This window comes from Zalophus californianus, chromosome 1, assembly GCF_009762305.2.
Source record: "Zalophus californianus isolate mZalCal1 chromosome 1, mZalCal1.pri.v2, whole genome shotgun sequence".
NCBI classification, from domain to species: Eukaryota; Metazoa; Chordata; class Mammalia; order Carnivora; family Otariidae; genus Zalophus; species Zalophus californianus.
Window position 1 is genome coordinate 188,544,188 of NC_045595.1, and position 14,994 is coordinate 188,559,181.

The window sequence follows — 14,994 nt, forward strand, 5'->3', positions numbered from 1 at the left end:
GGCCCCGGCCGCGGCGAAGAAGCCGCGCTGAGGCGGGCCGCGCGAAGTCGTGGGGCCGCCGCCGTGGCCCTCGCTGTCCGCGCCTCGCCGCCAGCCCGCGGTGCCCGCGCACGCCGGCCGCCATCGCCTTCGCGCCTGGCTGGCGGGGGCGCTGTACTCCCCGGCGGTCCGCGCGGCTCCCTGGAGCTCGGCGGAGCGCGGCTGGCAGGGCCGGCGGAGGCGCGAGGAGCCGCACACCGCCGCCTGTGTCGCCACCAGCGCCGCGGGGGCCATGACCGTGGAGCAGAATGTGCTGCAGCAGAGCGCGGCGCAGAAGGTGAGGCGAGTCCGGGAGCCGGCGCGGCCGGGCCCCGCTCCTCCTTCCAAAGTGCTGTCCTCACCCGGTCGGCCGGGAGCTCCCCGGCCTTCCCCCTCTGCCACTCGGGCCTCGGCTGCCCGGGGCTTGCTTCCCCGCCGCCCGCCGCCCCTGCCGGTCGCCTTTAGGGGCGTCGCGCCCAGTGCGACGTTGCGTGTGGGAAGTGGTGTGTAGTTAGTGGGTTTCAATCCACTTCCTTCTTGCCGATTGTTTTCTTGCAGCAGAAAGTGCCGGCTATGTATTGAGAGCGACCCTCACATTCCTACACTCCTCTTTAGGGCTTCTGAATTAAACTTTATTCACTTCATCCCCCCCTCCCCCGCTTTTTTTTTTTTTTTTTTAAAGAATAACCAGTTGTCATCCTTCCCGCACACAATTTGTATTTCGAAGGTGGGAGCATTCCAAGCCTATTATTTTGTAAAAGGGGTCTCCACTGGAATTGAATTGCCTGCCTGGCGGAGCAGGTACATTTACCAGGTGTACTTTCTGTAGAAGTAGAGAATTTGGTTTGTTCTTTTTCCTTTTTCTGTTTTCCTTCTCTCTGAATATAGAAATTGTCCCTAAGAAAGGAAGCCTTTCTGACTATGTTTATTCCAGGAATCTTTTGTCCCCTTTTGACCTTATTCCATCCTTCACCCTTTACTCTTGCCTCAGTCACATACTCAAATGGTCACTCACTTAAGTAAAAAAAATAACATCTATGTGAAGCTTCAGGTTTTTTATGGTGAGTGGTGAGAGATGTTTCTTTTATTCGAGATTTTGTTTTCAGAATCTCAAGTGCATTATCATGGGTTGCACCATATCCTGAAGAGTGTTGGCTATGACTTTCTTTTTTTTTTTTTTTTTTTGGTCATTTTGTGAAAAGCATTTTGGACAAAAGGAAAACATTGCTTTAGTCGTGTTGGAATTTGGGGGGTAACTAGAGTTTACTGTGAGCAGCTATCAAAGCTGTGTTTGGTTTATCAGGGTGAGTAATGAATGCCCCACCCTGTTGTAGTTTTGGCGTAGTTTGTATCCTACCTGTGCTTGGTCTCAGACTAAGGCCTGCAGTCCTAAAGTGGGCTATCTATACACTCACTGTCTGCTAAGTTTTTGCTTTGAGATTATTTTTAGAATTCTATGATAGTACTTGAGGTAATTGAAGATGCTCAAGAATTTTGGAAAGCAAGGGTAGTGCATTGTTATTTTAGGCACTTTGGGAAAGTTGTCTTTGGAATTCTTGTGCAAGTTAACTGTTACTGGTAAATTCAGAAGATTGTTGCAGACTGCAATTTATTGGCAGTGAAATAATTCTAGATTTAATAATGGGAGTTTAGGACAGTTTATCTCCTAATCCTCCTCTTCTGTTTTGAATACCTTAAACTTTAGTTTTTGATGTTAAGTATATGATAAAGTGTTAATACTTAGAGCAGGATCTTGTGTTCATATGTATGCTAAGCAGTATTTAATAAGTTTGGTATCATTTTTGTTTATAGTTCACTTCAGAGTTGAATATTAAAGCCTGATTTGTTTGAAAGTGGGAAATGTGGCTTCTATTTTTCACATCTTTTAAATTTGAACAATGGCAAGAAGTTTGTCCTTTTTTTTAGTTGATTTTGACTAAAGTACTTCTTTAGCATAGAAGCAGATAATGCAGGTCTGCCTGGTTCAGAGGTTTATGCATAAAATTGTAGGGTCTAGAATCAAATTACTGAAAATGATCTTGGCCATCAAATCCAGTTTCCTAGTTTAATGAGCCCCCTCCTTACACAAAGGGAGTAGTTTTTAATCCAAAATATTACCATTATGATGCTATTGTTAGTGTGTGTATCAAATCATTTTAGAGATATTGGTAAATTTTTCTTAGAGCAATATTATGCATTTATTTTTATACTTCCATAATGGTATTTATGGGTTTTTTGAAAAGAAACAATGTTTGCTTTTCACGTTAATATACTTTTACTCTGTTACTCATATATAACTTTTAAAAGTAGTAGGTATAAGTACTTTAAACCATCCACTACAAATAAATTGATAGATTTAAATTCACCAAATTAGTAACTAGGAAGGGGACTATAAGCTAGTAACTGGGAAGTGACTTTCATACTTTAGAAGAAACAAAAGTGAAACTCTTTGTGTTCACTTAGAAACTTTATGAATTATCAGGAAAACAAGAAGTGTCTAGTGCATATCGCATGACCAAATTTTTAGCCTATTTTCCGCTCCCCTTAAAAAAAAATGTGTATGTAATACACATGCATATTAGTTTTATGTATGTAGTTCTATTCTGGTGGTTGGAACAGTTTTCTATATTTTCAAGATTTTTTTTTCTTTCAGAAGGATGATTAATAATTTTTTTTTTTTTTTAAAGCAGCACAACACAAAGCTTTCATAGGTCTTTTGTTCACCTGCACAGTAGCTTGTCACGGTATAAGGCAAGGGGCTGGCTGTCTTTTCCTCTGATGTGTTCTTTGCTTGATTGATGAAGTTTGGCCATGGCGGGAGTTATGAGATGTAGTAAAACTGCAGAAAGCTGCTTTTCTGAGGTTTAGGCGATACAGATTAGGTAGAGTTGGTCAAATCCTGTTCATAATTTTGGTCTTGAACAGGTATCCTCAACATTTGTGCTTGATATTTTACCGAAGTGTAGCATCCTTAGATCTCAAAAATTTAATACATACATAATAGCTTCAGGTCCCAAATGAGGATTCTTTAGGGCAGTGATAGAAGGCTTCTTCCCAGGGACCAAATTGATTTATAGAGGGAAGTGAGTTGGGTACTGTTACATTAAATGCATCCTTCTGAGTTGAATAAAATACAAGATTCATAAAGGCAGGTATTTTGCCTATTTTGTTTCACCCTAGAGCTTAGAATCGTTTCTTGCACATAGTAGGTTTCAGTAAATATTTGATGAGTGAAATAATGAGCGAGTATTTTCTAAAAGGAATGTAAGTGTAGTAGTTATTTTGGTTTCCTAACTGAATCTCAAGATTTAATTATTGAGAAACAGTGGACTACTGTTGGAATAAAGGCTGTGTAGTGAAAAGACTGAAGGGTGTGGGTTGGGTCTAAATCACCTTTCTCTGACCTTGGGCAAGTCTTTAATTGCCTCTGAATCTTCCCTTAAAGCCTTAAAGTTAGTATGATTAGACATGAGCAACTCTTTTAGATCTGAGTGTTTAGTGGAGCTAAGCACGCATTTATTGCTGGACAGGGAGGACAAAAAAATACTAGAGGATGAGGCAGAAGGAATTTTATGGATCAGCGGTCAACTTTCACTTAATTACAGTGAGGGTCATGTGGTACAGATGTCACAGATCAACCAATTTTAAGAGTTAAAGCAAAACTTGGAAAACAATACAGGCTGGATCCAGGGTAAATTTTTTAGTTAAATTATGTAGTATTTTCTAATTTAGTTATCATTTAAAGTTGTAAAAACACAGTATAGCATTTCAAAGGACAGTGAATGTTATGTAAATCACTGTAAACATTGCATAAAAGGGAGGTTCTTTGGTACTAAATAGTTGATTAAGTTGTTGTTAGCATAAGACTTGGTTTGGGCAGAGACGGGATCCAGCTGCTTATTTCCTTATTCCTCCATCTCACCTAATTTCGATTTGTATACTAACATTGTATCCAGCTGCCTTAATGAAGTCTCATCAGTTTTAATAAATATTCTGTTGATTTTCTTTAATATTCTATGTATATAGTTCATGTCATTTGTAAGTAATTCTCACTCTGACTTATTCCTTGTTAATACTTCTTTTTTCATTTTTTTATTGCCTTAGCTAAGATTACAGAATACTGCTAGGATTAGTGTTAGTTTCTGTTATGTATTGTTTCATTATGATATGGAGATTTCCTTACAGTCTTAATGTTTTGAAATAAGATTTAGATGTTAATTCTTTATAAAATGCCTTTTTCTTTTTCCTGGTTCAATGACCGATGTGCTAATTTGTATGTGAAAAATAAACACAAAAATTGTAATAGATAACATATGGAATATGTTATATATACCTATATTAAGGAATTGTGCTTAGATTTTTTTAAAACTTTTTATTCATTTAATCTTCCCAAATTATTAGGTGAGCACTGTTTTGTTTTGTTTTTGTTTTTGTTTTCCTGCATGTTGTGGTTGAGGAAACAGTGTTAGAGAAGAACTGAAGGAACATTTCATTGCTGGTATGTGTTGGGGGTAGAATTTAAATTCAGGGTCATGAGACTCATGGGCTCTTAACCATTATGTTGTATTGCTTTCTGGTAAAATCTCATGTAGTCATGATGCCGCCAAATTCAATATACTAAATTTTAATCTGGATTTTAGTATCTGTATTCTTAAATGAGATTGGTTACATAGTTTGCTTTTGTGCATATGGGCTATCAAGGTAAGGTTAGCTCATAAAATCATTAGAAAGCTTTTTAGGTTTTCCTTTGCTTTTGGAATTGTTTAGTATAGAATTAGGTTAAATCATTCAAAATTGGTGGTATTTAGCCATGTTTTATTGTTTAACCTCAGTACTTATTACTTTGAAGATTTGGTGAATATGACTATAGAAGCTGACCATTTATCTGAGCAAGTTTTAGATAAGCTTTCCACATTTTGACAATTAACATTTTAGGTTTTCTATCTCTTCCGGAGTCATTTTAAAAAAATGTTTATAGATTTAGATTTGATTTCATTTAGATGTATATGTATGTATGTATGTCAGTATGTATAGGTCTGATGTTTTCTCTTAAATCTATGTAGATAGATTCCGTTCTTATTCCTGACTGTTTTGTTTTGTTTTCAGTAATGTTTGCCAGATGTTTATCTATTTTACTGGTCTTTTCAAAATCCAGTTCTTTGTTTCATTTATAAGTTCTGTTTATCTTCTAACTTACTAATTTTTGCTTTTGTATTTAGTATTTCCACCTTTCTACTTTCTTTTTGGGTCACTATTGTTGCTCTTTTTGTACGTGAATTCAACATTTAGTGAGTTTCCAATCGTGTTAATAAGCATTTTCGGCTGTGGGTTTTCATCTGATTTTGTTTGGGATTTGATTTCATTTTTATTTCATTGTTTAAAAGTTTTTTTTTTCTGGCATACTTCCTAAGATGTTGCATTTTTTAAATTCTTGATTTTTAGTCTCAGTGTACTGTTTAGAAAACATGATTTGTAATAGTTTTAGAAATAAGATTTTCTTATGACTGTGAGATTTTAATGAGCATATGGAAAGGATGTGTATTTGAAAGTTAGAGTTCTATATTTATACATTAAATGAACACTTATAGTGTGATTTGAATATTTCATGTTTTTTCCCCTGTCTTTTAAATTCTGAGAGATGTTGATGTAATTTTAATGTAGTTTCATCAAATTCTTTTTATTTCTAATGGATCTAATCTAAACTTTTGTGCTTTTGCTAGTCTTTTAGTAGGATTTCGTCATTTATGTATATGGTGGTCACTGATAAAGATAATTATTTTGTCATCTGAGTTTCTATTTATTAGTTTTGTTTTGCCCACTCAGTTTTGATGGATTGATAGAGTTTTCATGTATCACCTCCCCCACCCTTGCCTCTTTATATCTGTATCTATGATTAGTAAATCTCTTTCTCTTTTCTACTCTTAATTTTAAACAAATATATATCTAAGCATATTTTTCTGATAGTGTCAGAATGAATAGTTTTCTCTCTTTCCATCTGTCCCCAGTAAGAAAGACTTTTTAGCATATTTTTATTTACAACATTCCTGATTTTGTTGGGTTAATATGGAATTGTATTCTAAATGATGGCATTTTAAATTTCTTAAGATACACCTTACATCAAAAATGTTACTTGTGTTATAGACACATTACTAGCCAATTAGTTTTTAAAAATTAGGTATTTCTTTTAACTATATATTTTTCTGGCATACTTAATACTGTTTGATGTTACTCTACTTCTTTTTTTGTAGATAAGTTGTTAACTCTTTGTGTAAGCTTGTAAGATTTCCTCTTTGGTTTTAGAATCCAGAAATTGTGTGTGTGTGTGTGTGTGTGTGTGTGTGTGTGTGTGTATCTTCTTAACAGTTCTGCCTAGGATTTTTGGTCTGAAATTTTCATGTTCTCAGGAAAAAGATGTATATTTTAAAATTATTGTTTCTACTCTATTCCTTCTCTCCTGCCCTCCTGTAATGACATTATTTGAATATTAGATACCATTCATCTTTCTTATTTGCTACAAATTTTATTTTATAATTTCTTTCTCTCCCTTTTTGTCCTATATGTTAGATAAACTTTTAGTTTGATTGTACAAATTATTATTTTTTTAATGCTAGTTCTAGATGTACTACTTCCATAGGTGGTCATATACTTTTTTGAGGGTTTGTTTTAATAATCTGCATTTTAGTTGTGAAATACACAGAATTGAATTAATCATAACTACTGATTTGTGATCAGCTGTCCATGCAAATATGTTTTCATTTATTTATGAAATTGCTTATTAACTTTTAATAATACTCATGAATTTTTACTTTTTAATAACAAACACATGAATCATATTTAAAACAAACCTATAACTTTGAAAGTAACCTGTATCTAACCAAATAGTCTCATTTTCATTTCCATCCCTCTGTTATCATTTGAGATTGTAATCGTCTTGAATCCTGTGTTTATCCTCCCTTTGATTTCCTTTTTATTGCAGCTCTATGAATTCTTGAAGGTGTATATTTTTAATTTTCATTGTTTTAACTTTAAAAACTTTTTTCTACCTTGATAGCTAAAATATACTCATCTATCTTTTCTGAGAGTTTTAAAGTTATGTTTGCAACACTTAGACCTTATTCCATCTTCAGTTGCTTTTTGTAACAGGTGTGAGGTGGGGATCCAATTTAATTTTTATTATATATGATTTTTTGTTTTGTTGTTAATTTTACCTCATTGAAAAGTTAATGCTCTCCCCCATTGAACTGACATGCCATTTTTATCCTACACAAAAGTTTTCACATGATGCTCTTTTTCCCCTTGTTCTGTCTTTTGTTTCATCGTTCATTTGTCAATACTATCCTGTCTTCATTGTTGAAGCTTCGTAATAATCTCTAGCATTGGAAAAGTAAGTTGGCTTTTCTTCTTCCAACGTGTCATGACACTATTTTCCTTAGAAATGTTAGAATAATCTTACCAAGTCCTCTAAAAAAAAACCCTTGAGTTTTTTATTAATTCAAGTGACCGTATAGACCACTTTGGGATCATTAAAATATTTATGGTATTGAGTCTTTCTATCCACTAACAGAGTATACTTCTTTTATTTAAGTCTCCTTTAATGTCTCTTCAATTTATAATTTTAACTGTAGAATTTCTGTGCATCTATTTTAGATAGTTGGTAATCTCTGATAATAATTATATGTTGCTTTAAAATATTTACTGTTACTGGTGTGTACACATGCAACTGGCTTTTGTATATTGATCTTATATCTAGCCATCTTGCTAAACTTTTCTATTTTAATACTTTTCCAGTGATGATTTTGGATTTTCTGTGTAAAAGATTATATCATGAATAAATTATGACGGTTTTATTTATTTCTAATTTTTATGCCTGTAATTTCATTTTTTTCTTACTGTACTAGGTAAGACTTCTAATAAATGTTGATTAGAAGTGATGATAATGGATATTATCTTACTACTGATTTTAAAGGACAGTTCCCTACTTTGGTACCTCCTGAGTTTTTAAAGTATTTACATGCGTTAGCTGTATGAACTTACATGTTATAAAAAGGTTTCTATTTCTAAAGAACTAAAGAATATTGTAGTATTTGAAGTTTTGATGTGTGCCTGTACCTTTTTCCTTTGAGTCCTGGTGACTCGTGAAAGTTTCACTCCAGGCCCCCCTGGGTAGGTGGGGAGATAGTTGGTTTGTCAGTTACTTCTCTGTCATCCTATCTCCTATAAAATCAGACATGGTGAGTATGGTATCATAGCTTACAATAATCATTAGTGTACATAATATATGAAAGACCAAATTTGGCTTGTGAAAGCCATTTTGGAATGTTACTATGGGATGTGGCTAAGTAGATGAAGTGAAAGTTGAACTTATGAAAAGACCCCGTATATTTATTTTGGCAAACTTGTACTAATTTTCAAGAATATTCTCCTTGTCTCAGGATATCTTGTTTTGTACATATGATTGGTAATTTTTGAAAGTTTTTTCCTTTTCTTCCTTCAGTTAACTGTCTCAGTACAGTCTGCTTTTTAAAGATTACTTGCTCTTAATATTTACAAATGTCCAGCAATATTTTCCTTGTCTTTTTAGCCTTGTTGATATAGGTTTAGACCAGAGTTTCTTTGGTTTGTGGACTATTCATTTCCTGTAGAGCTTGCCAAAACTGTAGAATTCTGTCCCTCACCTCAGACTTACAGTTTCAAGCCCAAAGGTTGGACTAGTGCATTCTTAACAGGAATCCCAAATGGTTCTTCTGTACTTAAAGTTTGAGGACCACTGGTTGAAATTAATTTAGTATTCTTAGAGATGAGAATGCTTCAGCACTTGTGTAAATTGACTGCAGGGCTCCTTCAGGGGTTGAATTATTGCAATACACCCAATTTAACAGTGGAGCAGTCTTCGGACATACAGGCTTTCTTCTGTTTCACTTGTTTCTCCCCATCAGTACACTGATACGCTTTCCTGTTGCAAGGGTAATGCCTCCTGCCTCAGGCTTTCATGGCCAACATCTGTATGGAAACCCAAAGCTTCAGATGCATAGATGGGACATTTGCCCACCTACCCCCAGCCTTAGTAGGGCAGATTTAGTCTTTCTATTAATTGACTCATACATCAAGGAGTTGGGAAACAATTGTACATGCTAAGGTTTCAGTGTTCCTGTTTTTCTTCTTTTTGGGGTGTGTAGTGTGTATGAATCATTTTCTAAATGTGTGTGTGTGTGTGTGTGTGTGTGTGTGTGTGTGTGAACCAAAGTATATGAAAGCTTATGTATACCTTAAAGAAATACAATAACATTACTACCTTTTGTACCACCCTAGACATAAAATAGAGCATCCTTTTATTCTAGAAATTTCCTTTGTGCCTCACTCAGCCTGTCCCTTCCTTCCACATCCGACTAATTGCTGTCTTTACTTTTCCAAGTTAATGTTACTGTGGTATAATTTATAAAAAATAAAAACACCTATGTTAAAGTATATAATTAGATAAATTTTATAATTTAAATTTTATAATTAGATAAACTCCAAAAGATACCCTTGTGTCACCCTTTCTGTTTAGTATCGCCACACTCCTATTCCAGGTAAGCATGGATCTGATTTCTATCACTACAGGCCAGTTTTGGTTGTCTTAGGTCTTCACATAAATGGAATCTTAAAATTCCTTTTTTTTTTTTTGCTTTTGACTTTTTTTCTCAGCAAAATGCTTTTGAGATTGAGCCACATTATTGCATGTGTTAGTAGTTCCTTTTTAGTGCTGAGTAATATTTCACTATATGAATATTACAAACTGTGTGAACATATTTCTGTTGGTGGGCTGTTGGGTTTTTTCCAGCTATTGGCCCTTATAAGTGATATTGTTACATGTACATTTGTAAGTAGGTCTTTGAGGAGACATATTTGCATTTCTCTTGGTCAAACACAGAGGAATAAAATTATTATAAAAGATTGCTACATGGTTATTTTACTATCCTACATTACCATCAGCAGTGTGTGAGAGTTAAAGTTAGTCTGCTTTTTTGTCAACACTTGATATTGTTAACTTTTATGTTTTAGGCATTTTAGTGAGCATGTAAGTGGTACTTCATTGTGGTATTGATTTATATTTCCGTAACGACTAGTGGTTTTAAACATTTTTTCATGTGCTTTTTGGCCATTTTTGGAGGATTTTTAAATATTGCTTCTCATATACAATTGATCCTTGAACAGTGTGGGGGCTGGGACACTGACCCTCCCCTTCCCATGCAGTCAAAAATCTGTATATACCTTTTGACTCTCCCAGAATTTAACTACTAATGGCCTACTATGACTGGAAGCCTTACTGGTAATATAGTCAATTAATACATATTTTGTATGTTGTATGTATTCTCTATTGCATTCTTACAATAAAGTAAGCTAGAGAAAAGAAAATGTCAGGGTGCCTGGGTGGCTCAGTCGGTTGTCTGCCTTCGGCTCAGGTCATGATCCCAGGGTCCTGGGATCGAGCCCCACATCGGGCCCTCTGCTCAGCGGGAAGCCTACTTCTCCCTCTCCTCCCCACTCCTGCTCTCTGTGCCTATGTCTGTTCTCTCAGATAAATAAATAAAATCCTTTTTTTAAAAAAAGAAAATGTTACTCAAATCAAAAGGAAGAGAAAATACATTGGCAGTGCTGTAGTGTATTTAATAAAAAGAAGTCGTGTATACGTGGACTTGCACAGTTCAAACCTATATTGTTCAAAGGTCAACTGTTTTATCCAGTTTTACATTCTTACAGGACCAGCAATAATAGTAGCTACTTAATTATTCCACACCTTAAAATAGCTAAAAAGTTTTTTTTTTTTTTTAAGATTTTATTTATTTCAGGCAGACAGAGACAGTGAGAGAGGGAACACAAGCAGGGGAGTGGGAGAGGGAGAAGCAGGCTTCCCGCTGAACAGGGAGCCTGACGTGGGGCTCGATCCCAGAACCCTGGGATCATGACCTGAGCCGAAGGCAGACACTTAATGACTGAGCCACCCAGGTGCCCTGAAAATAGCTAAAAAGTTAAAGATGTTGCTAGAGGTACAACATTCTAGGAGCAAGTACTGATATGCTCATAAAACAAAATGAAACTCCACAATTTGTCCTTCATTTTATTATTTTTTAAAACACCTGTTAAAAAGGCTCAGTGCTGAAGAATGACAACCCTTTTCAGGGACGCCTGGGTGGCTCAGTTGGTTAAGTGTCTGACTCTTGGTTTTGGCTCAGGTTATGATCTCAGGATCCTGAGATCAAGCCCCCTGTCAGGCTACCTGCTCAGTGGGGAGTCTGTTTCCCCTCATTCTCTCACTTTGCTCTCCCCCCTTCGTGCTTGCTCTCTCTTTCAAATAAATCTTTAAAAAAATATAGAAAATCCTTTATGCCTCAAACTAACATTAAATTAATGTCTTTGATAATTGTACACACAAGAGAAATCTTTGTGGTGTATTTTTTGTTCTACAGGGTACAAAATATTTTAACATTGTAGTTGGTTTGGAAATTTGGAAAGAACTTGGAGGACCAATGGTAGGTGGGCTGAACAGTGGAGAGGTAAGCATTTGGGTCAGAAGGACTTTTCTTAACTGTTTTTGGTCCATGGGAGAACAAGAAAGAAGAGCCTGTTTTGAACCGGAAAAGGAAACAGCTCATACTTGCTGGGTTTTTGTTGGTGCTGTTCAGCCTGGAAGTGGGTGAGGTGGAGGTGAGCAGTACTAGGCCTGAGGGTAGGATTGGCTGCAGAGCTGAGAGCTAGGTCCTCAGTGAAGCTGGATGTGGGGGAGCAGTGTGGAGAGAAGGACCAGGAATGAAGAAGCATTAGCAGTGAAGGTCCATTACTATGGTAACACTGGTAGAGAACCAGTGGTACACTCCTGTATACACAAGCTTATGTGTTAAAATTCATGCCAGAATACCTGCACAATCAAATATCTGGTTTCTTTGGGGTGGAGCTACAGAAACAGTTTCGAGCTGGGGTGTGGGGCTTGCTGTGTACCTTCACTGAGGCCTCTGAGCTGGTCTGGGTTTCTCATCAAGAACACCCTTGAAGTCTTCCCATGAGGCCTTAGACTGTGGAGCAGAGCAGGGCTGAGGAAGAGGATTTATTTATTTTTTTTTAAAGATTTTATTTATTTATTTGAGAAAGAGAGAATGAGAGACAGCACGAGAGGGAAGAGGGTCAGAGGGAGAAGCAGACTCCCTGCTGAGCAGGGAGCCTGATGCGGGACTTGATCCCGGTACTCCGGGATCATGACCTGAGCCGAAGGCAGTCACATAACGAACTGAGCCACGCAGGCCCCCAGAGAAAGAGGATTTAAAGGAAACTAGCAGCAGTCCAATGTCTCAGGTTTAAAATTCTCAGTTTTTAGAGAGAAGAAGCAGCTGTCTGCACAGGCCTCCTGGGGTCAGTGGATACTCTTTGTGTGTATTCTGGTCACACCGTATGGATTCTCAGAACTGACTTCTGGGCTTCTTCCCCAGTAGGACCAGGACTTCGAACCAGTGATAAGACTGCAGAACTAACAGAAAACTGTGTTTCCATTCTTGCTGGTGGCATCAGAGGAAGGGCACCCTTACACCAAGCATGTTGCAGCTCTGGCTAGATAGATGAAGGCAGCATATGAGATGGCTGGGTTCAACTCTTCGTAGGAAGCCTCGATTTCTGGGCATGTGGGAACCAGAGTAGCCACCTCAGGGCATGGGGTTCTGTGTGAGGAGGTATGCTCCCAGGTCTCTGTGAATAATGATTTTATATGGTGTTGCCATTGGCTTGCTCTTGGCCATCTTGGGGTTGGAGGTTGGTTCAGGCTCTAGCCTCAAGGTTTGCAGTTTTCTGATGGAAGCGAATGCCTTCTGTGCATTCTAAGCTGTGCCTGTGGTGATCAGGGACCTTTTACCCCATGTCCTGCTAGAATCGCTGGTGAGCTCATAGACCTCTCAGGGTTTAATGTACAAAGGGAGGGGGCTGACCAACAGAACTTTTGTTCTTCCTCTTACTCCTGCGTTAGGATTTCAGGGGGCTCTCTATAGAGAAGAGGGAGTGGGGCTATGGGAGAGTGGAGTCAAGCAGGGGGTGTGGTGGGGAGATACTGGGAACCTGCTGCCTCCATGTTTTCCTTATTGATCATGTACAAATAGTTTGTATGTTGCTGTTGAGTTGTAGGAATTTATATATTCTGAAAGTGTCTTTCATTGTATATATATATATTTTTCTAAATGTGTATGTAGCTTGTCTTTTTATTTTCAAGTCTAAGTATTTTAACGTTGATGTTCATTGTCTCGTTTTTTTTTCTTTGTAACAAGTTAGTGCTTTGACCTAATTTTTTTGAACCTTAGTTTGTAAATTTTTTTTCCTTTGTTTTCTTCTAAAATGTTTTATTAGCATTTACACTTAGGTCTGTGATCTATGTAGAATTTACTTTTGTGTGTGCTCTGAGGTGTAAGAGTCAAGGTTCATATGAAATAAATGAACCTTTGTGTTGTAGTTCATTTATACTTCTGGATATACCAGAAGCGTTCTATTGCTGATAAGTTATTCATTTACCTTCTTATGTTTATGGACCATTGAGTTTTTTTTTTTTTTTTTCTGTGAAATTCATATGTGTTTCTTCTTTTGGGTTGGTTTTGCCTTTTTTTTTTTTTTTTTTTTGATTTGAAGGAGTTTGTTACAGTCTACTTTTTTTTCTTCCGCTTACGTGTTTTCCAAGTTTCTTTTCCCATTTTCAGGAGGTCTTTTTACTCTCTTTATGGTGCCCTTTCATGAATAGAAGTTTAATTTAGTCTCATTTGTAATTAGTTTCCTTGAACTTCCATACCTGTTTTTTTTTTTTAAGATTTTATTGAGAAAGAGAGAGAGAGAGATCACAGAGGGAGAGGAAGAGGGAGAAGCAGACTTGCTGCTGAGCAGGGGACCTAATGCAGGGTTTGATCCCAGGACCCTGAGATCATGCATGACCTGAGCCAAAGGCAGACGCTTAACCGACTAAGCCACCCAGGTGCCCCCCCAAACCTTATTTTATAAAGAAATTCTCTCTTATTGCCCTCTACTGTTTTTCTCGTTTTGCCCTAGTATTTGAGTCTTATCCACTTGAATTTGAATTTTACACATTGTTTGAGTAGATGACCAAATTCACTTTTCCCCTCTGGAAAACCAGCAACTTTATTGAAAAGTTCGTCCTTCTCCCCGTTAATATTCCACCCGATGACAAGGTTTTTATTCTTGACTTGGGACCTTTCTAAAAGAAAACAGATCTTTGGGACTCTCAAAATATTTTTTTATTATAGTTTTACTGAAGTTTGCATAAATATAACTAGGCATACATTTATTATGTTCTTTTGTATGGCTTTTAATGCACTAAAAGCAAAAACCGACTAATCTAGATGTAAGCAAAGATAGAAAGTCAGTAAAATTTAGATTAACAAGGTTAACTTGACAGATGGTAGTGTTTTACAGAAGCTAACTTAAGCACTTGCAACTTCAACCAAGGAGATTAGTATATGTGTATCAGGATATTCTTGTAAGATATTATTATAAACTTTGGAAGTAGATTTTACTGCTGTTGTCATCCACATTACTTTAGTGACTCTGTTAGTTGATAGCCATTGTCTTAGAGTGGTGTTCTCAGCCTTTTGTGTTGTAAAATCTTCACAGATGTACCTCGATGTTTGATCACACTTTATTTTTGTCTTTTTATTTTTATTTTTTGCTAAAGCTTTGTAAAGGTAATTAATTATTGCAGTATCTTTGAAGCAGAATGTTGAACTAAACAGGTTTTGTGATTTAGTATAGAGTGGAATATACTTCCTGTGAATAAGAGGTAACAATTATAGCTTACTCTTAAGTAGTGCCCAATAAATATTATTTATTAGAACCCATGAGTACTGGGCGCCTGGGTGGCTCAGATGGTTAAGCGTCTGCCTTCGGCTCAGGTCGTGATCCCAGGGTCCTGGGATCGAGTCCCGTGTCGGGCTCCTTGCTCCTTGGGAGCCTGCTTCT

The 14,994-nt window shown here is 36.9% G+C and overlaps 1 protein-coding gene across 3 annotated transcripts in view; it reads left to right on the forward strand.

The window, feature by feature from the left end:
* The first annotated feature begins 124 nt into the window (after positions 1-124).
* Positions 125-14,994, forward strand: part of USP25 (ubiquitin specific peptidase 25) — a 127,689-nt gene continuing 112,819 nt past the window's right edge. Inside the window, exon 1 of one of the 3 annotated variants that reach the window (XM_027582611.2) lies at positions 125-316. In XM_027582611.2, coding sequence (XP_027438412.1) covers positions 272-316 — 45 coding nt within the window. In that variant the 5' untranslated portion in view covers positions 125-271. The remainder of the gene's footprint in view (positions 317-14,994) is intronic. The other 2 variants (XM_027582612.2, XM_027582615.2) reach the window with 2 other exon arrangements.